This window comes from Haemaphysalis longicornis, unplaced genomic scaffold (genome assembly GCF_048455015.1).
Source record: "Haemaphysalis longicornis isolate Haplotype H1 unplaced genomic scaffold, Haemaphysalis longicornis Haplotype H1 scaffold_6, whole genome shotgun sequence".
NCBI lineage: Eukaryota > Metazoa > Arthropoda > Arachnida > Ixodida > Ixodidae > Haemaphysalis > Haemaphysalis longicornis.
In genome coordinates this window covers 161,860,288-161,885,463 of record NW_027526407.1, presented here as the reverse complement: position 1 = coordinate 161,885,463, position 25,176 = coordinate 161,860,288, and the positions used below count along the sequence as shown (strand labels likewise).

Genomic DNA, 25,176 nt, shown 5'->3' with positions numbered 1-25,176 from the left:
GCGGTGTTTATTTTGGACAATGTATGACCTTTGGTTCTGCGGCTCGTAGGCAAGGGTGGACTGTCACATATTTTTCCATTATTGACTCAGTGAAAGGACAGTTAGGATAAAACTTTTTCACGGCACTGAGAGAAGAGACCTAAGGATCCCCTCTTACCCCAAACGCATTGGAGAAATTCGGAAGGGGAAGGGGGTGGGGGCGGGGCGGTTGTTAAGTCATTATAGGAGATCCATGGACGGTGTTGGTTGCTTCTGTGGGGCTGCGTCGGGTAATTGTGGCCAATTTCGAAAGGCAATTCTTACGGCGCCCAAACAAACATGAACGAAATCATCGGCGGAGGGCGCATGTGGCTCTTTGCCAAACGATTTCTTCAGCGCTTAACTGCCCCGGCGGCCTGTCTCCAAACGCTTCGCTGCACAGAGCACCCACGTGACATGCGTGATGTCACTGCGTGAGCTAAGCACCTGCTAAAAGGTGCCCAGGGTTCGGGCTCTCTGGCCTCGATGTACAGCCCTGAGTCCTGGTTCTGGCGGCTTAGATTCGAGCCCCGGCAACTGTATGTCAAGTTCCTTTTTTCAATTGTTTACCTTTTTGTTCTAAATTTTATGTTTTTCTAAACACAAATCTGCGTGTTGTTTTTGTTAATATTGGTGATTTGGTATCTTTTATTTAGCTATAGATTGGGGCGCAGTCAATGACATTTAATTACCATTCTGCATCGCGTGAACAGACATGTCACGTGGAGGCTCTGTGCAGCGAAGCGTTTTGAAATACGCGCCCCGGCGTGCCCCATCAGCAGCTGAACGGAACTAGCGCCAGCAAAGGCGTGGCGCAGCGGACGAGAATGAGAAAAATGTATCGGGCTCCGTAGGCATCCCAACATACCGCAGCGGCTTCCGCAGAAGTGACGTCAGGACCCCGCAACAGAGCCCCTCATGAAGCTCTCCATAGATAAGAACGATCACCTCACCACCTCGCCGAGCACCGCCCCTGAAGCGCGGACGCCTCTCTTTCGACCGGTATGCACGGTCTCGTCTTGCCGTGATGTTAATGACCGTGCACGCCCGTCGCGCGCGAAGGACTCCTCGCACGCAAGCGCAGCTTCTCTGGCAGCCAGGTGGTGCTACTCGCTGCAGGTCGCTGGGGTTTCGCTCCCTCCTTTTTTTCATTATCCGCTTGCGCAGGTGTACACTCTTCTCCTCTCTGGTTTACAGGAGACTTGTGTGTTTTAGTCTCAATTGAAGCCTGCTTCAGAGAGCGTGGTGGCAAAAAATGTAAAACCGTTCAGTATAAAATCTTTTTGTGCTGTTTGCCATATGCAATCGTGAGGGAATACCAATCGGTGTTTCTAAGCCAGGCTATTCCGCATGGTCGTTGACCCACCAGATTGAACAATAAATTGTTTTCTCGAAACCGGCATTGATCAGTAGGGCATGGGCATGTTACCATTTCATGCATCTCATATTTTTTCAGCTCAATTTCAATAACAACCACGAGGGGCCACCAAGAATTGCCTACTGTTTTTTTTCCAAACCATTTTGTCTGTTCAATATATGTATGAAAATGAGGTGTTCGTTGAGGAAAATTTAGGAAAATGGGTCTGCAGCCTACGTCACCAAATAAGGGAGAGAGGTATGGTTAGGTTCTTTTTTTTACTACAGTTAGTGAATTTAACATTATTTACGTTTACGTAAGAAAGAAAGAAAGGAAAACACGCGCCCAGGGTGGGAAGCGAACGCACGCCTTGCGATTTAATCTCTAATGCCTTACCAAATCAGTAAGGCCTTCGAGATCAAATATATGTATATATATATATATATATATATATATATATATATATATATATATATATATATATATAGCGCTTTAGGTTAAGGTGAACCAGAAAACAAAAAAAAACAAAATTCAAGCACCCCTCAGTCTGACAACATTTTATGCGCGAAGATTTCTTGCGTGCGATTCAAACGGCGAACTTCCAAATACAATTCAAGAATTAATGCAGTGGAGCGTTTGCTGAGGGAAGTTCTTAATCGTTAGGCTTGAATGAATTCGCGCAATACAGATTCTCCTTATATGCAAGATTCAAACGGCGAACTTCCAAATACAATTCAAGAATTAATGCAGTGGAGCGTTTGCTAAGGGAAGTTCTTAATCGTTAGGCTGAATGAATCCGCGCAATACAGATTCTCCTTATTCAATCGAGAAGCATTTATCATTTATACGCGTTCACTTCACATCATCTCACCACATAAGCGAGACCATCCGTCTAACGACCAAGAACAAGCGAAACGACGAAAGCTTCGCTTAGAAATTGCGCTCCGTGCCGACCCTGTATTATTGGCGCAATACGATAAACGTGGAATTGATAACGCGAGGACCTAAGTTCGATTCGGAACATGTTCTATTTGGTTTTTTCCTCCAAAAACTGCCCGCACTACGGCAATCCCCTCTCACAACCTATCACCTCGTCTACTCCTACTCACGCAACACTGACCCCTTCCCTCCACTTCCCATGAGCAGTAGGAGTCTTCGCTGACTAGCTCGGCCCGTGAGCGCCAAAAAGCCCTGTTGCAAGGAGCCCTGGAATCAGCAAAGGCTTGCGGCCTCCTGGACGTAGGGAGTTGACCACCAACCCTCACTCCCATCTTTTTGCTCAATAAATGTTTATTCTTCCTCCTACTACCTAAGCGTTTTTATAGCATTGGCTTTTCTGTTGTCTTTTTGGCTGTACACCAGACACTATGAGCCAGGCATAGAAAGCTTCATTATAAAAGATATATTTTACAGAGTGAATGACGCTGATGAACACTGAGCTTGTATTCTTTTATAAAAAGGGGATCACCACAGGCGCCGTCTGTGTACCTACTTTGATGCCGTATTGCACGGTGAGCATGGTAGATATGTCTCTAAGCTTAGATCACCGTCATAGGAAGCTTTAGGCATATCCGTACTTCTTACATAAAATATCCAGCTCAGGGAAGGGAGGGACGATAAACTATTTTAAAACACAAATTCAGGCGAATTTTTTTCGTTGAGGAGCGGATGAAGGCCTTCTAAGAGGTTGGAGGTCATTCAGTGGCGGAGAGGGATGAGTATGGAAAGGGGTGTGCGGCTGGGGACGCTCGTCAGCTCCCTACGAGACCTAAAGTGCGTCTCAATCAAGGTTCATGCCTTCAGCATTCTTCGTTGACTGATTGAGCAATAAAAGCTATATAAAAGCGGTGAAAGTGCATGGACTGATGGAAAGGCGGGTGGAGCGCACCGCCATCACGTGTACATCGAGACAGCTTGCCAGTATTTCTGCCACCACACTGCTAATTCTAGCAATTCTAAAGTACATTGGAGAAGCTTCCCGCGGCACCAACAGATCTTCAATTCCTTATTGCAGATATCAAATACAGCCTCCTAAAAACGAACAAAAAGTAGAGAAGCGGACCACTGTGGCAGTTGTTTTGTCTTCTGCCATAAAGTGCAGTGTAATAGGGTTCTGTGGATCTTTAAAAATAGTCCGGAATTTGGGTTATTTCACCTGGGCTCGGGCGATGCCCGGTGGCTACTGGCCCCTCTAGAGGTGGTAACCTGCATTTAGACCAATATGAACATACATTTTTGTGTTTGTAATATAGACCAATACGGCTATTGCGTTATAATTTGGCGTCAGTGTTACTCATGTTATAACATGGGTTCTGCAGCGCCAGGGGCTGCCCACGTAGGAGGGAACACAGTGAGGGGGCGGACTCTGCTGTCAGACATGATCCACTTAAAGATAAACACGATACGCGCTAGTGGTCGTTCCTGCATAACGTATGTTGGTGCCCATGCGTTAAAAACGAAGTACAGCTTCATAACGTTCATCTTAACCGCAGAAAAAAACAGGGACACAGTAGACGAGTACAAGCGCTTGTCCTCGTCAACTGTATCCCTGTTTTTTTCTGCGCTTAAAATGAACGTTATGGAATACCAACTAGCCCGAACGCAAGCCCTTCTTGAAGTACAGCTGTTGCAAGTTCAACAACACGCAATTGGCCTCCTACCCGTATTATCCTGAAGGAGGCAACGCTGCAAGATATACCCGACCTTTCAAAACAACTTTTATTCGGGAAGGGCTGGATATACAACTTTTGTTTTGTGTGTCAACAAAAACCGTAATTGATTTTTTTTCTATTTTTACGGCTATCTTGCTATTATGCTCACTGTATCTTTCATTAAAAAATATGTAATTTGACATCTTTGCAGAAAAAAGAACTCATTCGCGTTAATTTGTTGTCTGAGTCAGGAATTATGATTTAGTAAATGATACAAATTTCCATCTACCGTATTCGTTGTTCGTGCATTACAGCGTTACGAAACGCCTATTTCTCGAACAACCTCTTAAACAGCAAACAAAAACCACTCTGTCGTTAATTGTTTGCGCCAATAACGTCGTCTTCATAGGAGAAGTAACTCATAAGACAAGCACCGGTTTTATATCTTACCGGCAGTGGCAAATTGTCATATGGTGTAATATTTTCTCCCCTTCGCAATTGCAAACGTTTTCTGCGTCTGCTTCTTGTGTTCCGTTGGCGTGGTTATGGAACAGGACAAATCACGTCAGTTCACGCAGCACTATACCACCCTATGCAAACTTCAAAAGTACGTTGGTCATCGTTTGGTGATCGCTGCAATTTCAATGAATCATAAGATGCCCTCAATCTATGAAGTATTAGTAATAACTAAAATATTCGGCTAGGAAATGATGGTGTGCGAGGGGGAAAATGTGACAACATTGTTGGCCAGATATCCCTGAAAATTGATAAAAAGGGTGTAAGGGACGTGCAAGCAGTGCTGTATATTTTACATTGCCAGATATCTGTGAGGTCTCGCAGCTGTTTACGTCTTGTGTATATGATGTTCGGTGGCTACTGTCCCCTTTAGAGGTGGCAACCTGCCTTTAGACCTATAAGCCCTGATATAGGTCACTGATATAGGTCCATGTCCCGTTAAAAGTTTCTAATGGAGACCATTACGGCTATTCCGCTATTATTTCGCGTCAGTGCTACTATGCCAAGTGTGAAAATTGTGAGCGCCAATTAGCATGCAACGATGAGGGGTAACATATAAAACTTAACTATGTTTGACAAGTCATGTCTTACATCGGGAGAGTTTCGTTGATTCAAATCTTAAAGGGACACTAAAGGCTGAATGAAATTTGTCTTAACCTAAACATCATATCTTTCGTAACTCTCTCGGCTTTTGTTCGGCAAGCAACGATGCGTGATTTGCTGAGAAATCAGCAAATATAGGTCGCGTTTTTCTCACTCGTGTTCCTTGAAATTTTTTGTAATCTACAGATTGCCTCATAAAATAGCAGCGAATTTCCGGCAGCGTGCTCCCTCTGTGGACATGGGAGGCGGCGCCCAGCCGCGCGATTCAAACTGCTTGCGGAAGCGGCGCGGTGCGGCAGCACGCAGGTCTACTACGCAACGTTTCTCTGGCCGACGAGGCTGGCTTGGACTTTTGATTTTGCGCCGACGGAATGAGAAACGCGTGCATATGCTCGAGCTGCCGGTGTGCCCGCTTTCTCCGACGACATCTCAGACTCCATCGAGCCGGCTGCGAACATGGAAAGCTCCGGCGAAGCCGCTTTTGAAGCAGCAAGCGCCGTTTCGAAAATCAAGCGCAGCGTTATGGGCTACCGGCTTGCGCCCTTAACAATGCCGCCTTTGCATTACCTTTTCCGATAGTCACAGCCATCTCATATTACCTTCTCTTGGGCCACGCGAACCTAGCGGGGAATAAAACCATAAACCCTCCTCACGGCAGTCGTGTCCAGTAAGCCTAGTTGACCTCGTCGCCCGTGCCGAGTAAAGCACGCTTTGCGGATTATCAACGGCGGCTCGAGAAGAACGGGCTCATCGGTTAGGTAACCACTCGCAGAAAGTTCGTTTTACTGGCGATTACGTTCCAGCCGAGTGAGCTTTACTGGCTGGAACATTTTAACTAAATTGTTACTTCTTCTATTCGTTCTCCACCGCGCGGAAAACGAAAGAGTGGAAGCTCGGGCGCTTCGATCAGCCACTTGCAGTGCGTCTACTCCTTTTTTTGATTATAATGCAGAGACTTTAGCTGCAGGGATTTTAGCTTTAGAGACATACACGCGGGTATGCTGCTTCCGAAATCTTGAGCGCTCGCCTTCGTAGATTAATGACTTCGTTCGTTGCTCAGCAATGTTTTCCGAAAACGAAACTGAAAGCATTATTGCTGACGGAATAGCGAAATAAGCGGCCTGCCTCGCAGTGTATAAAAGCTATAGTCTGTGTTTTTTAGACACGATAACCTCACGGAAAGCTTTGATTTACGTTTATTTCACGTGGTGAAACCACGTAGTGTCTGTTTGTTCCAGAAATACATCAATACACGCTTCCCCAATATGCTCTCGCCAATTACCACTTTTGTGACGTCCCGAACCGTGATACCTAACAGCGTGACGGGTGTTGTCCCCTCTTTTCACGTTTATAGAGTTTTCTGTCTTATACACCATTCTCGCATTGGTAGTTGCGAGAAAGGTGCATTTAAATTCTCATCACTGTAACCAATCGAAGTAGGCTAACTTTCTATCACCCTTTAGAGTCCCATTTTATGAGATTTTCGGTGTGGGTCGTTTGATCATCCTTCTGCTTGATTTTTTTTTCTTTCTAGGACAATAAATTGACGTGTAGATATTCCGTATGGTGCCCTGTACCTCCAGTTGGAACAGTGCATGCATTCGCACTTATGTTTAGCAAACATATCTCCTGTTATTGTCGGCTTAGTGTATTTTACAATCAATACACTCCTAGAAACAACAACTTATCGCCAACCCATAAAGGCCTGTCAGTTATCTCTGAGAACAAAATTAGGCCCAGTTCCGTAATAGCTATATTATTAGGATTTTTATCGTTTGTGTATTAGCATCACTATTACTATCAAAACACTTCCCACACTTCTCCACGGCGCTACAATAAATCGGACCCTGATTTCTTTACTGTTTTAGGTTATAGTTTAGAGTGTCAAATTCAAGTTTCTCGAAGGAGTTGTAGTGAAGTTATTTAACAATTATAGTCCGATCATTCTACAATACGACGCAACGTCTAAATTAAAAAAAAAGGTAAATGGTCTGTATCGGATTCCTCATTTCATAACTCCTGCTTGAGCGAAATTCTGATCAAGCAGCGGAGCCCAATCATAGCATCATATTTATGTCTCAGCGTCAATAACGAAGCTGATATTTGGGAATATAACGTGACTCTCTGCCGAAGAGGGGGCCTTGGTTACGACCGGCTTACGTTAAAACTTCGGTGATCGCGCAGCTTCAACTATACTTTCCAAATCTCACATGTCGGCCATCTTAGGTGCCCTCCATAAACATTTATTGGTGTCTGCAACCTTATTGTGAGAAATGTACAGCCATGTCTGGGTAATATGGGTGCCTCCGTTTTTCTGAAAAATCGGCCATAATGTGAGTCATCCATGATAACGAATCAACGTCAAAAACGCAAACATTCAGAAATATTTCTTTAAGAAAGCCTCGTTTCAGGAAGAATCATTTAAGGAAACATTAGGGAAAGCTTGGTCCATCTACGCTTAACGCCGGCCATTGCCTCCACCGAACTGACCGGAGAAGCCTTGCCCTTTATGCGCAGTGAATATTGGCACGAATGATTAGCGTCCTGTCATCTAGTCTGAGCTTCAGAACAAGGCTCTTTCCGGCGCATGCTGCACCGGGAAATCGTGTCGTCACTGCCCTAGAGTGATGTTCACTGATCTCGAATGTTCTCTATCTAACTCGATGGTACTGCTTTCCGAGATAAATGCACGCTTCTGCTTTGTATGCTTCGGCAAAATGTAACTTCCTAGTACGCACTGGGGCCTCGGGGGTCACCAGTTATCTTTTCTGTCGTTCTCTTGGTGGACCCGTGTCCATAATAACGAAACAAAAGTGCGTGTATTTACGCGTTTCGTCCCCAAAATAGCCATCCATAGTCCAGACTTCGGGTTTCCATATTAACGTGGCAGAATTGCATGGCAAGGAGCCGGTGGCCGAAAATTTCATCCATATTGCCCATATTAACGGGGTCCATATCAATGAGACATGACTGTATCAACTTTATAAAAACGGTAAATAAACGAACAACACCGTGTCAAAAACCTGGAGTCTTCCTCTTCAACGACTGAGGAACATCTAGTCCTGTATCTTACATATTGTCTTACAGCCTTACATCTTGAAGTAATAACCATTATTTGACTGAAGGTTTAGGGTTGGAATGTGAATTAAGCCTTCTTAGTTATGGTGGCTACTAGCCAGCGCTGTTTATAAGGCTCTAGTCCAGAAGCTTTGCTGCTCGACCTCTGCGAAATAATTAAAGCTAAACAGGTTTTAAATGCTACATATATGTGCATGGCCCCGCAAGGAAAAGGCACAACCTAACTTAAACGTGGATACAACGTGTGTATCAGTTTATCAAAAATTGCCCTCTCTTTCATGCAGCTCAGGAAAGTGCTCCTTGCTTACAGTAGTCATCTCGAACAAAATGCATGTCTTCGCTCCTCCGCCGATTGCCTGATGGCCCAGAAAGGAAAGCCCGCTCCCACTCCCCGACAGGACACTGCGTGACCTGCTTGCGCAACCGTTGCTGTTTTTTCCTCGATGGCTGGGGCGCACTTCGAGGAGAGGAAAACCTTGACCTTACGTAAGAAACAAGAACGGAAGCGGTGGTAGAGGGGAGGGAGGTACTGGAAAGAGGAACGCCGTTCTTCAAACTGAGCCGCTCGGTTCAACGCATCGGTTTTTGCTTCTTGGGCTTCATGCTCTGGTGTTTCCTCTGCGTAGTCGGCGTTGTGTACCAACCGGGACCATCATGCGCGTCGCGGCAGTTTCAAGCTGACGCATTTCGAAACCCGGTAAGTGCCCTGGTGTCCTGCCTGTCTGTAAGCAGTGTGGACTTTATTATCTTTTCGATGAAAACCCTTCGCGTGCAGGCGCAGGTTTCTTGGGAGTATCTGTGACTTGACACCTAACGTCTCGTCGCAGCCCCGGCATTGACAGCGTGCTTTTCTTTTTCACTTTTCAAGTTGTGGCCTTTAACACATTATCGCATTTTCGTTTGGCTTGGCCTCAAGCGCCTAAATGATGTTTAATCCTGCGGGTTTTGCATGAAGGGAAATCTTATACCTCGAGGTATTTCTTCGCATAATACATGGTCGCGAAACTCACTTCTACTTCACGAAAAAACTAGTTTCCCTATAAATTCTCGAAAATGAGCAATACCAGCCTTGACAGAGTGCCTGAGGCGATATAGTTTCGTAGTAAGTACATTAGAGAGGAAACTGCTGTTGGAAATCCATGTCGTCATGGAGGTTATGAGAAGACCACAGCTTCTGGATTGGGCTTGGCACGACAATTGAATTTTTCAACGGTTTTGGGGATTTGCTTTCTTCACAGGGCATTACCACGTCTATGAGCTACGAGGTAGCCGAGATCCTCCCTGTTCTGTGGTAGCCGTGAGCCATGGCAACTACGTGATCGGTGAAAGAGCAGAAAGTGCGTAATTGTACCTAGCATTGATCCTACAGCATTCGGTGGAACGTACGAGGGGGCAATATGACGCTGCGAAAGTTCTACGTGACGAAGAAAAACGAACCAAGCGTATGGCGACGAAGACAAGATACGACAGATACGGGTGCCTGTGTCCGTCCTACCTAGTCTTCGTACTTACCTTTTTAGCGCCATATTTTCGTTTTTCGTCAAGTATGAACAAACTCGCTCAGCAACAAGTTTTCATAAACTGTAGCTCACGGTCGGTGCACCGGTGCACCACGAAGGCGACATTTTCTTAGGCATGCTCAAAAACATTTCCAAGCTGTCCAAACCACTTATTAGTGCAAATAATTTTAACATTACCAAAATACGTCTCTAATAATTTTCCAGGTAATATTAACCTTTTTTTTTTACTACCTTCTCCGCCTTCAGATTAGTAGGCACAACCGTTCCGCCAAAAATACGCTTCACTTCCTTTTTCTTAGCTTTAAGACAGCCTGTTTTGTTTTCCCCTTATATGATACAACAGCATTATTTGTGTTTTTGTGGCACTGTGGTCGAGTATACAGCCACTAAAACGTCTGAATCCAAGCCAGTCACGAAAGAAAGGGGAGCCTACAGTATAATGGCGGCCCATGGATACACAGGCGGCACTGATATGAGCCGCATAGACGCAAGCACCACATTCCTCTCTCGTGCATATAGTAAGAAACTCTTTACCTGAGGGGACATATAGAAAAATCCTCTCGTTCCTAGTTTGTTTACTGTGATTGAGATTTGAGGCCTTCTTCCCTCATTTTTTGGAAAGCGTGTGCCTGCTAGCTTTTCGATGCCGGCCAGTTTCACGTCGAAGCGCCGGCTAAACGGGAGAGAGTAATAGAGATAGTGATCGCGATAAGTTTTATGGAGAGTAAAGACGAGGAAGATGTAGGAGTACAAAATACTAGTTCTCCACTGTTGATGAGAAATTTCGTTACAAAATGTTACTTCATAATCAACATTAACCTCTACTCGTCTACGCGAATATATTTAGATCCGTATTGTGAATAATTGCGAATTACTCGTATAACCAGCGAATATTAAAATTTTCAGGTGCACTATTATCAACCTTATCCTCATCTATTATCTTCCATATTCATAGATCACTTATCAATCGTACATCATTAATATTATATCTTTAGTGCCGCGTCGACGACTGCCCCGAAGGGCAAAAAAGAACCGACATGCACTCTGTTGGAAGAGTCAAGCCCAAGAAAGATTTATTCATACTAACGTCACATATATTTATTTATTATTTAAAAATACCTTACTGGTTCTTATTGCAGGGCATTGTTTAAGGGGGGTAACAAAGGGTGAGGGTCACGACAGAATTGTAAGGTCACATCAAACTTCAAATGAACAAAAAGCGGAACAACCCATAAAGTGTTATATGCCAGTAAAGAGAAAAAACGAAAACATACAAAAAAAGGCATTTGAACTAGCACAAGGTAACATTGGTTCCCACATACAGATATGCGCGATGCAACTTAGTAGAAAGCATCTTGTACACACATAGCCAAAAATTATCTTCGAGAGATCACAAAAAGCAAGTTGTTCTTGTTTCGAAAACTCAGTGTTGTGAAGGGCTATAGCAGAGATTATCTCGTCCGCATAACGACATTATACCGTGAAAAAATGCAGGCGGTCACAAAGTGTGAAGCTTTAAAAAGAAACAAAAGAAGATAAAGAAAAGAAGAACGCCTGCTGTGTTACCAAACGACACATGACCTTAATCTGTCATCCGGAAGAAATGGAGTAATAACAAATGAATATAATCACATTGGAGCGATAAGGGAGGTGGCACAAATAGTTGCAAAAAAACAGTCTAAATTTTTATGACTGAACGAAAGATAGGAGAAATTGTAAGAATTTTTCGGGGTCTGATTGAGATGCGATGTCATTCGGGAGGTCGTTCCACAAGCGGATAACGCGAGGAAGACCCGATGAGTTGAAGGCGTCAGTTGACCCCTGTAATACGCGTGTAACATAAGTTAGTATCCAGCCTACGAGATGTAACAGAATGTAAAACGAGATGTAACGGCAGGTGAATGACCCCCAGGGTTAGGACCCTGGTCCTCAATCACCGCAATGATATCCACCATCGTCAACTCTCGTAATGTGTAAACAAAACTCGTATAACTTTCCTTCGTTCTTTCATCGTCGAAAGCGTGCCAACAAGCTCGTTTGGCTTTGCCGTGCTTTCAGACACTGTGACTGACTATATTGCGCGTGATACACACAAAAACCAGAATGCGAAATTACCAAAAACCTGTTTACCGCACGCCACATGCACACTAGAGACATCGCTTTGTTTCATGTTGCCGTTTTCTTTACGTTTGTACTGCTCGTATGTTCTCCGTACTTTTTCGCGTGTCCGCCTCCTTTTCAAACAAAGCAGCCGACTACCCTTACCACAGTTATTCACAAATAAGAAATCGAGCTTGGCCAATAGGGAGTTAGCCACCAGGTCTATTCAATTGGTTGCGCTTGGACGTTGGCATGGACGCCTAGGACTTGTTGACGGATTATGTAGGGGCGGGGAAAACGATAGGGATAAGTATGCCGCCAGTTCCTGGGTCAGAGGCCTGGTGGCCAGTCTTCGGTCGCTGGGAGGCGTAGTGGTTGTCGTCGCTTTGGCAGCGCCGCAAAGTTGGTCAATCACGATAGGTGTTTCGGGGTTCAGGAGGAACATCAACAGCGCGCGCCCGAGCTAATACCGTATACAGTAGTCGCTTCAGGCGGCGGGCAGGACAAGGACTTGAGAGACATAGGCCATGGTCCTGGTTCTTACGTTGGTCAGACAACGGCACCCAGGAGTGCTGTAGCGAGTGCAGTTCCACAGTTATGCTGTACGTCAGTCATACTAAGGCAAGTTTAGGCTGTTTCAACGAGAAGTCAAAGTTGCCTGCAAATGGTCCCTTTTTGTGCTTTCTCATATTTTTATCAATTGGACGAAAGTCAAGGAGTACTCAAGAAGTGCAACCCGTTTTCCTCCAGCGTGCGCACTTTGCCACACAAAAAACTGCTAAACCGGTGCGGGTGACGCGCTGTGTCCGGCGGCTAGTGTTCCCCAACTTTGGGGTTTGGGTAGGGTACTTTCTAGTGTTTTTTTATTAGAACGCCTTTAAAAACAAGAACTACAGTAACATAAAAACAGTTCAGAAAAAACTTTTTGTTCTGCCATGAACAAAAAATTCAGAGCAATCGTGAAATTGAGCCGGGGCTCCATTCTCGCTGATTTTCGCAACCGCTATCTCCGTATCTGCATTATTAACAACTTTTAAGTGAAAAGGCGATGTCGCTCATATAGTTTTAAAAATATCTGTAAAATACCGGTTGTCTAAAAGACATATAAATATACGGAAAAAATATTCAGTGCTCTGTTTTGTAAATAAACATCGAAAGTTGAAAAATCAAAATAAGAACTACGACATCCATTTGTTTTTATTTTCGAAATTCTGGGAATGAAAGTCCTAAAAGGGGCCAACAGGACTGCCTGAAAACATGTTGCATTTTTTTTGTTCGCACCAAAATTAGATGCTATAGCGCTGACTTAGTGAAAAATCGGAAATAAAACGAAGTACTACCGTGGATACCTCGTTTACAAGGACGTTAATGAGCACCATTTCCTGGTTTGGCGGCAGAATACGAATATAGACTTTTTAGGTGCGGAGAACCTTAGGACTGCACAATGTCCGTCCGCATCCGTACGCATCGCATTTAAAATCGCAAAAACATCACAAAGGCACCGGCAGGATTCAAGCCAGTGTTGTGGTAGACCAGACAGAGTTAGTGTCAGTAGTTTACCCACTGGGCTACGACTGTGATTTAATACCCGAGAGTCAAACGGCTTACTCCCTCGCCTGTAACGGTGGTGAGTACCTTAGGACCTCCCAATGTCCGCCGGCGTCCATCCGCACGCACACCACTATCAAGCGAAAATCAAGCGAAATTCGATTTGAGCCGTGAGTGGCAGTTTCACTTATTTATTTATTTGAAGGGCTCACCAACAGCACAAGGCCTTCTCGGGTGATGCACCGCATACATAGGTACAAAGAATACGAACAGGCAACATACATAGATGCATGAATACAAGGAATACAAACAGTACAAATATGGGCAGCCTATAAATCAAAAATTGGTAAATGTGGAAGTGCAGATAGATATATACAAAAGTGTAGTGTTATCGAAGGAGACACAAACATTTTTGAACGGTAAGGGCTCGGAGGACGTGTCTGGAGTATGCGCAGGAGAACACGTACGAACATGGGCAAGGTAGCGCTGTATGTGAGGAAACACGAGAGCAGGGAGAGAAGTGCAGGAGCGACCTCTCCACAGCATGCGTATTCAAAATATCATACATTTCAGAGAGCGCAAAACAGTACCAAATCGCTGCAAAAAACGTCTATGGGAGATAGAAACAGACTGTTATAGGTGAGCTGGCACCGGCTGGCTGGTGCCAAACTCATTGATCTGTCAACATCAAAGCATCCATGCGGCCGTAGTGGTCTGCTTGGCACTCGCAGATGGACAGAGCTTACGAGGCAAGGGCAGTCGAACTTCGAGTGAATACAATTAAACAGGAAAGCCAGGTCGCGCCTGGAGCGCCTCGCTGATAGCTCACCTAAATTCAAGATCATCAGAAGCCCACCGTGCTCATATCGGCTCATAGGTGAGTGGCGAGAAAATACGGCTCTAGTAAAGCGCTTCTGAATCCTTTCTAGTCGAAGGGAGGACGAAGGGCTTCAACAATTCCAAATTGCACTAGCAAAGTCGAGGTTGGACAAAATGAGAGTAATCAAGGTGCAACTCACGGCTCAAATCAAATGACGGTAGGGGCGCTAATCGAGTGTTACTCGGGGCGCAACATGGATGTCATTTGGAGTCCCCACACTCCGCAACCTCGCCATCATCCACGGAGAGGAGATGCGGCCATTTATTTATCAACGCGCGCAGCAAGAAAAGCAGCGCAACTAGCTGAGCAAGTGTAACAGACACGCACCTCGAACGTGTGTGTTCATCCAAAATGATGGATGTTTTTAGGCAGGGTTGTTCGTCCTTTTGAGGGGTGTGATTTTCCCTAGTGAGAAGAAAGTGGCGACCACGGTTTTTTTTGTTTTGATTTTTGTCTTCACGCACTTTTACAAAAAGCAGAGCAGTCAATATTTATTGGGTATACGTAATATTTCTAGAAAAGCGATATTTTACAGATATTTTTAGATGTATCTGGCCGACATTGCCAATCACATGTTCAATTGATGAGGAGGTTTAACGCTATGACGGTACACAGGCAATGAAGTGCACCATAGTGGAGCAGTCCGAATTAATTTTCACTCTTGGGAATCTTTAACCTTTGCGGAAATCTCTAACAAACGGCCGTTTTCACTGTTCGCACCCAGCAGAACACTTATAAGCTTGTCAATAATGCAGATTGAGAGATAGAGGTCGTCAAACGCAGCGACAATCTTGCGTCTGGAGCAATTTTGCCATTTTTTCTACGTATATTGTTCATCGCAGAAGGCAAGGGTTTCATTTACACATTTTAGACACTACAATACGACTTTGCCGTGCGCAAGGCCCCAAATTTGAAAACAATTCAGCCGCCGGGAACCGCTTTTCGCCCGCGCAACCTTCGCAATTTTTTTTTTATGTGGCGATGTGCTCACTCCACAGGAAAATAGATTGCGCTGCTGCACTATTCCCTGGCTCGCCCATAACTCATAAATATATACAAAACAACAAGAAGTGTGCGCGTACACGCATGTTTGACATCCTGTTGAATCAGCAGGCTGCAGCTTCTCGGGACACTGGCGGCGGCCCGACGGCCGTGAAAGCGGTAGAACAGTGTTATTCTGTTTTTACTTGAGTGTGCACGTCGGCGCGTGTGCCCGTGGGGCCGTGCGAGAGGGGGACGTGTGAGCTTGCGTTTCTCGTTACTCTAACGGCTGCTCTTGTACGCATTCTCGCGTGCTTGTGATGGGATACCAGGTACTCGGTTGCATCATGCTGAGTGTACCAACACCGCATGTTCCATGCCTTCTTTATATTTTTGAAGCTGTCACGTAATATCCGTGTTTTCTAAATTTAAAGTCAAATACCACTGATAGAAACTTGCGCGGGAGATTATATTGTCGGAGCCAAGTACCACCGAGTTTTCCGTGTCCGCTGCTGCAGCAATAACTCGGGCACACCGCGGATTTTCTCCTTTTCCAATGAAAAAGTCATGTGTGATAGCTGTATAAAATGAGTTCGGAAAAAAGTGGAGTCACGAACGCTTCACTTCGCCCGTGTGTCCTCTTTTTTGCGCAAATATTTTATTTAGTTTCGGAGGATCAACATGCCCAGGATGCTACCCTTGTTAAGTTAAATCTTAAACATCTCACAATTACTCCCCCACCACCCCCCACTAAATAACCAAGCCAGAGCTATGGGACCCGGCTCAGGGCTGCCCTGCCGTAACTACGCAAGAAATCCCGAAAGAGAATTCAAAGTCCGTGAGAAGCTGCGGCTGCTCGTCGCCCGTCCGGCCTAACAGGGTCCTGTATAAATTAAAACAAAAAATTCCCTCTCCTATCTCCTTTTCCAACGTACAGGCACTCAGCAGGTACCATGAAACAGCAAACCATACGTCCTGTGAACTTCTAACAAAACAAAGCACCAGCACTACCCTACAGAGTTTTCTCTGGCCACGCTACGCAAAATAGGACACATTAAATGACCCACTGAGGGGGGAGCGGGGGTGACCGGGCCGTTCTTCTACAAAAAGTTTGAAGTGCGATTCCGGCGTGTGGAAGCATGGGGACCATGTGAAAGGGTCAATGTGGCCCCTCTTTTCTCGCCATTAAGCATAACGCTGACGGCCACTACGGGGGATCAGATGCTTTATGAGGAAAAGAGAGCTCGACAGGGAGAATATATAGCGATGCAGTCATCGAGCCAAGTACAATGGAGCCAACACCCCGTCTATGCTCCTATCCGCCACAACGACAGGTTCACTGTCGCGCTGTCCCCCGCCTCACTACGGCAGTAACGATCAATGTTCAGCTGTACCTGTTGAACGAAATGGAGCTGGTGGTGTAGCTAATGCCTGCGTGCCTTTGGCTGATCTCTGTTGTAGCGATGCGTCCGTGACGGCGACGACGTAGGCCGGTTGGGTTGGGATGAAAACGTACACATGTTCAACTTGCTGAATTTGGCAGATATGTACGAAGTAGATTTCTGAGATCGCTGGTCGCCCTGTACGTTAGTGCACAGCATGCGCGCTGAACGCCGAAACAGAAAGACTGCTCCCCTCCACTTCCCCTCTGTTTTCAAACTCCAAAAATGGCAAAACATTCAATTTCATTCTCTTCCGTCCAATCTTGTAACGTTGCAAACGACGCTGGCCAGGCCTATTTCCGGAAGTAGACATAACGAGTCCCGTCAGTGCGTCCTGGCGACAGGGGCCCGATCTTTGCTGCCGCCACGCGCATTCCGCGAAAAATGTGCCGCGGCTACTAATAAAATTGAGTTGCCGGGCATTAGTAATTTTAAGCTAGTCACTACGGGCAAGCGCGCCCTTTTCTCCGACTTTCTCCTCGACATTCCTCAGCCCATGGCAACAGCCGCAGCCGTACATAAAACGGCTATTTGCCTGTTCTCGTCGTTGACAATAAACAAATAAAGTGGACAAAATATACACAAGGCACTGTTACTTGTGCTAATGGCGTCCTCCAGGTTTCGTCCTGTTATTTTGAAATTATTACGCCCTCAGGTCTTAATATTTTTTGTTTATTTTTTTTGCTTAATTTACTTGCCTCTAAGCAATCTGCAACAAAACTGTCCAAAATAAATTGTGGCCATGGGAATGGCCGCATCTATATTGAACACATGCTGAGTGTCATGTGTAGTATTTCAACCTGATTGGTTGAATGAAGGACCGCTTTCACTTGTATGTAGATGTCTAACAGTTTTTTTGGACTGTTATGGTCGCCATTATCTCGTAAGTACGCAGACGTTTAAGCACGGAGTTGGAGAATGCTGACAATTACCCATATATCATATCAGGAACTTACGAGTAGACACTAATACATTCTTTTTTTAAGTTACAAATCATTTTATTGAAAAAGCATTAGCAGGACAAACGTGCTAAAAATACCACTGTCGTTCTCCGGTGTGGTAGAGTCCGTCCGTGAAAAACAAAAAAAATATCGTGTGGAGGAAGCTTACACTAACGTGTATGACTTCAAAGTAGCGAAGCTGTACCGAACCGTCACGACCATCACTAAGATTTAAGTGCACGATTGCAACCGACAAACTTCTTCGCGGCCGCACCGACCATTACTCCGTATTTGAAGCTGTGTGAGCTTGCCTCAATTTTTTAGTAATGGTAATCATTGGACATCACCTTGGAGGGGCGTATGCTATGTGTCTTTCTCGTTCTGAGCAAGTGTATCAAGGATTACGCTGATCTCTGGATTCGTTCTCTTTCCAAGAAACGATTGCCACGATTACGGTGAACGGTGAAGTCCTTTTTGCTTTGGCCCATCTAGGCCAATGTCTCTATGTGGCTATGCTTGGCCCGAGAAACTGCGCCTGGGACTCTAGCGCTCAACGCGAGGGGCGCACACATAAGCGTTCGGCATTTTCTTGGTTTTGTTAACTGCCGGGTGGTCATTGCCGAGCTCTCACGTGCTAGCGCTCGAGAATTTTTTGGTATTTTTAACTGCGGACAGCAACAATTACGATTCGCATCACAGGGTCGCTTCTTGAAAACACTTTCTGTTACAATTTTTCCGAAGGTGCGCATTTCAACTAACATCTTTAAAGAAAATGGGGCGTTTTTTTGGAGATGAGCCAGATCCACCTATCGCGAATTCGAGAAACAAGCGAAACTTGGTTACCAGACCTAAAGTCAGCGCCGCCAAAGCTAATATATGATATATTTACATGTCAGCTAGATAAAGGTTATCTCCCAAGCATTTAAAAATTAAGCCGTAAAGGGGGGTAAAATTGTGGTGATAAGTGGGGATTTGGTTCGTATTGAATTGAAACACTCAATTCGATGCGACATTGTTACAAAAACTTTATTTAAATTGACTTTCCAGCATGGCGCGATTGAGTTTTGGTGGAAAAGTCATAAAAAATATGCAACAGGGCTTCAAGAACAGTAGAACAGGACATGGAGAATAGGTGAGTCGTCTTGGCACCATTAGCAACTCTTTTCGGATGCTCCCTAGGATAATTTTCTTGGGCACGTCTGAAGGCACTCACGAAGTAAGCCAGTCCTTTATTGCTTTGCAATGATGATGATGATGATCATGATGATGATGGGAACACCCTCAAAGCTTCTGGAACGTGCCAACAAGGGATATTGGCCTGGGGTAAATCAATTGCTGAAATTTGCGAGGACCTAAAATTCATTTCATTACCGGAAAGAGCGAGACCGAAAATGAAACTGTTTAGATTAAAGCTTGAATTACTCACTAATTCTTAACCTTCAACAATTCAAGCGACCTGAAGCTGAACGAAAAGCTTGATCATTATTATATAACTGTCCTTTTTTGCATACCCAAAATTTATTGCGCCAATAGACAATATAAGTGGAACCGATGAAGTCAACCCCAAGCGCTCTATTGTGTCGTTCAAAAGTAGCTGTTTATCTGCCTAGAAGCGAGACAGGCTAGAAAAAAAGGTTCAATTGTTTCCAAACGCTTCACAAGAAGCCTGCTCATATCTTTTTCTTCACCTTACTAAAGCGGTTCGGACCCTCAGAACTTAAGTTAGTGAGAAACTCTATGCCTCAGAAGGAGGGTTGGAGGCGGGAAATTTGCCAGGGCTTGTAAGCGGTGCCTATTTAGTTAAGTTCTAAAATGGTAAATGTCGCAATAAAAAAACATAAGCAGAGTTACTCCGTAGGGACGGGTGAGATGAAAGAAAATCATTGTTTCACATCTCACTAATATTTCGTTCACTCCTTCTTCCGTGCCCTTCGTCGCAGGAACTTTTCGCGCAGATCTTTCGCCGACATCCTATTTCCCGTCTGAATTCGTAGTAAGCAAGCTCCGAACAGCCAAAAAAGACTTTCAAAAACACTCACGGAAGTGTTTGGACCTTAAGCCAAAAGCAAGTTCCCGTTTGGCAATTGGATTTGGATCATTTTCATCCGTGAAACAGCACGATGTGGCTCATTTTCGATATGAACTACGATCTACGCACATGTTGTCACGGGGTTATCTCAAATATTTCTTAGCCACCCCTTTTTCGGAGGAAATGTGCCACGTTGTTTGTTCTTGTCACTGCCGTTTTATCCGATTCAGTTTTACTTTCTTGATCTGGCTCATTTCGGAAAAAAAAACGAATCAAATATTTGTTTGAAAAGACAACAGACCACTATAGAGTCGTTGCGGGAATCTAACCATAGCCCCCACTTTAGCAGCCGAGTACGTTACGTGAGCGTTAAATTAGCACGTTATCTGCGGCATAAAAAGTGGGCCTAGTGCGTGCGGCGCTCCGGTCATATTGGGTTTCAGGTGCAAGTGCCGGCCGGCGAGTGTGACCGGACGTGACAAAAAACTTACCATCCCTTCGTAAATAAAACTCCGACAATCGGGAAATTTTCCAGACATCAAACTGCGTCAAAAGTGCGTCGAAAACTTCGTTAAAAGTGCGCGCAGCAGTCTTCGCAGGAAGTAGTTCAAATGGATCTTCAAATCATCAAAGACCCAAATCGCTAACGAAGAATTAGCCCATGCAACAAACACCTTTTGCACATTAAGTAAGCGCGTCTATGAGACAGATCCAAATGCACAGCGATACGTGGTTTTTGAGGTAAGGCTGCAGTTTTTACCCTTCTTTTATGACGATTGCGTCTATTGTCTTATCTAGAACCGTTCCCTTTTCGCAGTTTTGAAGTAACCGTTTTGACACAATGGACGCCCGGTTTGATGCACGCGCTGTGGGCGCAGATATCTTACCAGAGATTTTCGGTCGACTAACTGGTCTTTGAGGAAATGCCTTAGATTTTTGACAGGATGCCATTGGTCACACTAAGAAACATTTTGCTTAGAAAAAACACCTGCACCCCACCCACAGCAAGAGCTGATTCAAGCTCAGTATTACTACCTGTAAATGAGACCGGACCATCTCTACTTTTCATTATGGTTTGAGCGAGCGTTTGGAAATATGTGATGAATCCTACAGCATTTAGTTTACTGGAACTAGTGAAAAGATTTCGTATTTTCGCGCCGAAGCGGTCTTAAGCGTCTCTCTAGCTGATTTGTAAACGGCGTTGTACGCTGAACAAAAAATAGTGTAAAAGTTCCTTTCAGTCCTTACTAAATCACAAACACTGCTACCCTTTGAGGCATTGCTCCACCCCTGCTCATGCCGTTGGGCATAATTTTCGGTCCGCCTGATTACAATTTCGCCGCCCTAGCCAACTTTTCAGGCATAAACTAATCCGGTCTTTCTTTCTTTGTTTTAGGCTGAACTGATTCGCAGCCGCGGTTACGTAGCCGAGGAGCACGAGACAATCACACAGGACGGCTACATCCTCAGCCTTCAGCGCATTCCCTTCGGAAGGCAGGCCCCGCTCTTCACTCCTTTCGTCCGCAAGCCTCCAGTGCTGCTGGTGCATGGACTGCTATCTTCGGCCGTAGAGTGGGTCATCAATGAGTCCCACCAAAGCCTAGGCAAGTGTAATGCAAATAAACTCCTAAATTAGCAACAGCCGGTTCTAGGATGGTGGAAACAATCAGCAGAACAGTGCATATGTTTACGGTACCCCAATTTTATCTTTCAAACTTCTGTGGGCAATGTCCAGAATGGTGCCATTTTTCCCATCTTTGAGGCGACAAAAGTTTGACGCTGTGTGGACAAGCTGTGAAAACGTACCGCATCTTGAAGATGCCTTATTAATCGGTCAATACAATTCGCTCTTCTTTTCACAGTCGAAATTCAGGTTCAGCTACATGATACCCCTATTAATGTACGCGAACCGGCCGTGAGCTTCGTTATTTGCAAAATTTCTTAACACACGGCATACCTACACAAATACTTCAACGGTAATGCAGGTGCTTTTTGGTGCACTAAGAAATTTCGCAATGCTATTAAATCTTAATTGTTATGTAGTCATATAAGCGATTGACTTGGGATTTTTTCTTGGAATGGTGATGTGTGGCCAGCGCCCCCGCCCCCATGGGAGTGCCGCTTAGAAGTAATTGTTGAATCCTCAAAAGAATGAAAATAAGTAGAAAGGCAGGTAAAAGGCCCGCAAGTTGTACAACAGAGAAACGTTAGATTGATAAATCCGTAGAGATAAAGAAGGCTAAAAGTAAGGTAGACGACAAAACAATAATATTGAAAACCCGACCCTCTTCCCGACAACAATGCCTACACATTTCGAAAGCCGCAAACATCGTTCACCAGGGGTATACATTGATACAAGGCCCAAACAATTGTCGATATCCCGTTCTCTATACGCACATTGAAGGCGATAGTTAAGTGGTATTTTTAAACACCATCTCCCTTAAAACATCGCATTTACATGTTTTTCTTCGCTTTTCTTTTTTGTCTTTTTTAGCAAAGATTACTACGACCTGCTTCTTTTCTGCTGCCTCGTGCTCAAGTATCTTTCTTCCGTTTTGTTGTATGGTTTAGGAAGCAAATTACTTCAGGGGGCAGAGGGAAACACGCACCGGCTCTGCGTCCCTTGAATCAGAGTCTTCCGTATAATGTGGATAGCTTTTAAATGCAGAGCATTTCAGTAACTCACGATGTCACCCGCGTTGTCCCGTCGTAGTCCACACCGTCGTTGTCCGCCCCCCTCCCCCTACACTATATATTAAAGCCATTCAAGAAAAACGACCAGCAACGCTAGGCGCAGTGTATTGTGTACACGAAAAAGACAGGTTTTTTTTATTGGGCGATTCAGCATACTTCCTCGCTTTTTGTTTGAATAAAACTCCGAAGAACTACTGTTTTATTCTAGGGGAAAACATGGGTGGGTGCGTCACCTTCCGGCACCGTAGGCATCTTACCGGCTTTGTAACACACCAGCTGAAACCGCTCAAAAACAGTCATGTCTCATCAGCCCATAACACGTGCACGTCCAAGCCCTCCCTACCCCCCGCAGGTTGTGCCCTTCAACGATAAGCGCGTAAAGCCTGCCGACCTCTGCAAGCCCCACCATTGAAATGCACGCATAGATATAACAAGGGGAGATAGACGCCGCACGTCGCAAGCATTACACACAACTCCGTAATGCGGCTGAAGCAGTGGAGAGGAGTAAAAAGTGGGGCTGTATCCATACTCACTCCGTAGATGGCCCTGCCCCACTGGCCAACTACTATGACGAAAAGCCAGTTTCCAAAGACAAAGCTTACACAAATCCCCTAACGTCAGCTTCATCTGCGAAAACAAATTAATTGCTTGAAAGTATCTTGCATGGCCAGTCGAAGTCGTTGTAAGGCCAGTAAAAAAATTCTAATTTAAATATATTTTACATTCTCTTAGTAAAAGTACCCGAGTCTTTGTCCCACACTCGAAGTTTTCTTTGCACACCGGCGCGAGAACGGAAAACCAGGCATATACAAAGTCGTTGTTAAAGTACGATTCTGTTACCATGGCACAGGAGCCCGGACCTTGACCGTATGAGCCACCTACTGTACCACTAAGCTATCATGGGACGCTGGAAGCTTTGGACCAATTTGTTCTTGCTGCTTACTTCTTTGTGGACATACCCAATTAGAAATTATCCAGAAATCGACACCATAGTGGAGCTAAAGTTGCCTCTTCGCAACAACCTTGAAATGGAAACGTAAAGGCTATAAACAGTTTCTGTGGCACAACATATGAGCCCGGGATAACTGGGCGGCACGTGAGTGAAAAAGTTAATGAAGCCGTGTGTAAGAGGAGCGCAATGAACGCGAAGCGGCGCCAACGCAGGCCCAAAGCACTCCGTGCCCAATACTACCGTCACCGAAGCAGACGTCAACAGCGCCATCTCTCGTCCCCGCCGCGGATCCTCCCACGGCGAAGTGCGAGGAGGTGCCGCCACTCGTCGGCACCCCAACAAAGAAAGAACTGAAACTAAAGCGTGGCAAACTGTTTGCATGGCGACGCAGTGAAACATCCCCCTCGCGAGGGGCACGATCAAATGCAGAGCATTTGCGTGGGCGCACGACGTTAAGTAGTTTGCGTTACGTTAATGTTGTTGCACTTGTTGCAACTGCTGACGAGAGAGCGCTCGTCAGCAGTAATTTGAATGAGTCAACGATATAAGGCGCGTTCGTAGCGTCCCATTATGTGTCGGCTTTGTGGCGCAGTGGGTAGAACACCACGTACATTGCGTTCCGCCCGCAGGGTCGAGGGATCGAAACCAGACGCCGGATAGTATTTTCTTTTATATAGTGTAGGGGGAGGGGTGCGGACAACAACGGTGCGGACTACGACGGGACAACGCGGGTGACATCGTGAGTTACTGAAATGCTCTGCATTTAAAAGAAAATACTATCCGGCGCCTGGTTTCGATCCCTCGACCCTGCGGGCGGAACGAAATGTACATGGTGCTCTACCCACTGCGCCACAAAGCCGACACAGAATGGGACGCTACGAACGCGCCGTATATGGTTGACTCATTCAGATTACTGCTGACGAGCGCTCTCTCGTCAGCAGTTGCCACAAGTGCCACAACATTAACGTAACGCAAACTACTTAACGTCGTGCGCCCCCGGAAATGCTCTGCATTTGATCGTGCCCCTCGCGAGGGGGATGTTTCACTGCGTCGCCTTGCGAGCAGTTTGCCATGCTTTAGTTTCAGTTCTTTCTTTGCTTGGGTGCCGACGAGCGGCGCCACCTCCTCGCACTTCGCCGCGGGAGTATCCGCGGCGGGGGCGAGAGATGGCGCTGTTGACGTCTGCTTCGGTGACGGTAGTATTGGGCACGGAGTGCTTTGGGCCTGCGTTGGCGCCGCTTCGCGTTCATTGCGCTCCTCTTACACACGGCTTCATTAACTTTTTCACTCACGTGCCGCCCAGTTATCCCGGGCTCATATGTTGTGCCACAGAAACTGTTTATAGCCTTTACGTTTCCATTTCAAGGTTGTTGCGAAGAGGCAACTTTAGCTCCACTATGGTGTCGATTTCTGGATAATTTCTAATTGGGTATGTCCACAAAGAAGTAAGCAGCAAGAACAAATTGGTCCAAAGCTTCCAGCGTCCCATGATAGCTTAGTGGTACAGTAGGTGGCTCATACGGTCAAGGTCCGGGCTCCTGTGCCATGTGAACAGAATCGTACTTTAAAAACGACCCTGTATATGCCTGGTTTTCCTCCCTCGCGCTGGTGTGCAAAGAAAACTTCGAGTGTGGGACAAAGGCTCGGGTACTTTTACTCAGAGAATGTAAAATATATTTAAATTAGAATTTTTTACTGGCCTTACAATGACTTCGACTGGCCATACAAGAGTCTTCCCAGCAATGAATTTGTTTTCGCAGATAAAGCTGACGTTAGAGGATTTTTGTAAGCTTTGTCGATGGAAACTGGCTTTTCGTCATAGTAGTTGGCCAGTGGGGCAGGGCCATCTACGGTGTGAGTGTGGAT

General features: G+C 45.4%; 1 protein-coding gene across 1 annotated transcript in view; it reads left to right on the top strand.

The window, feature by feature from the left end:
- The first annotated feature begins 8,792 nt into the window (after positions 1 to 8,792).
- Positions 8,793 to 25,176, top strand: part of LOC144142036 (lipase member K-like) — a 64,042-nt gene continuing 47,658 nt past the window's right edge. The window contains exons 1-2 of the mRNA XM_077673461.1: positions 8,793 to 8,920; positions 21,061 to 21,268. Coding sequence (XP_077529587.1) covers positions 8,825 to 8,920; positions 21,061 to 21,268 — 304 coding nt within the window. The 5' untranslated portion in view covers positions 8,793 to 8,824. The remainder of the gene's footprint in view (positions 8,921 to 21,060; positions 21,269 to 25,176) is intronic.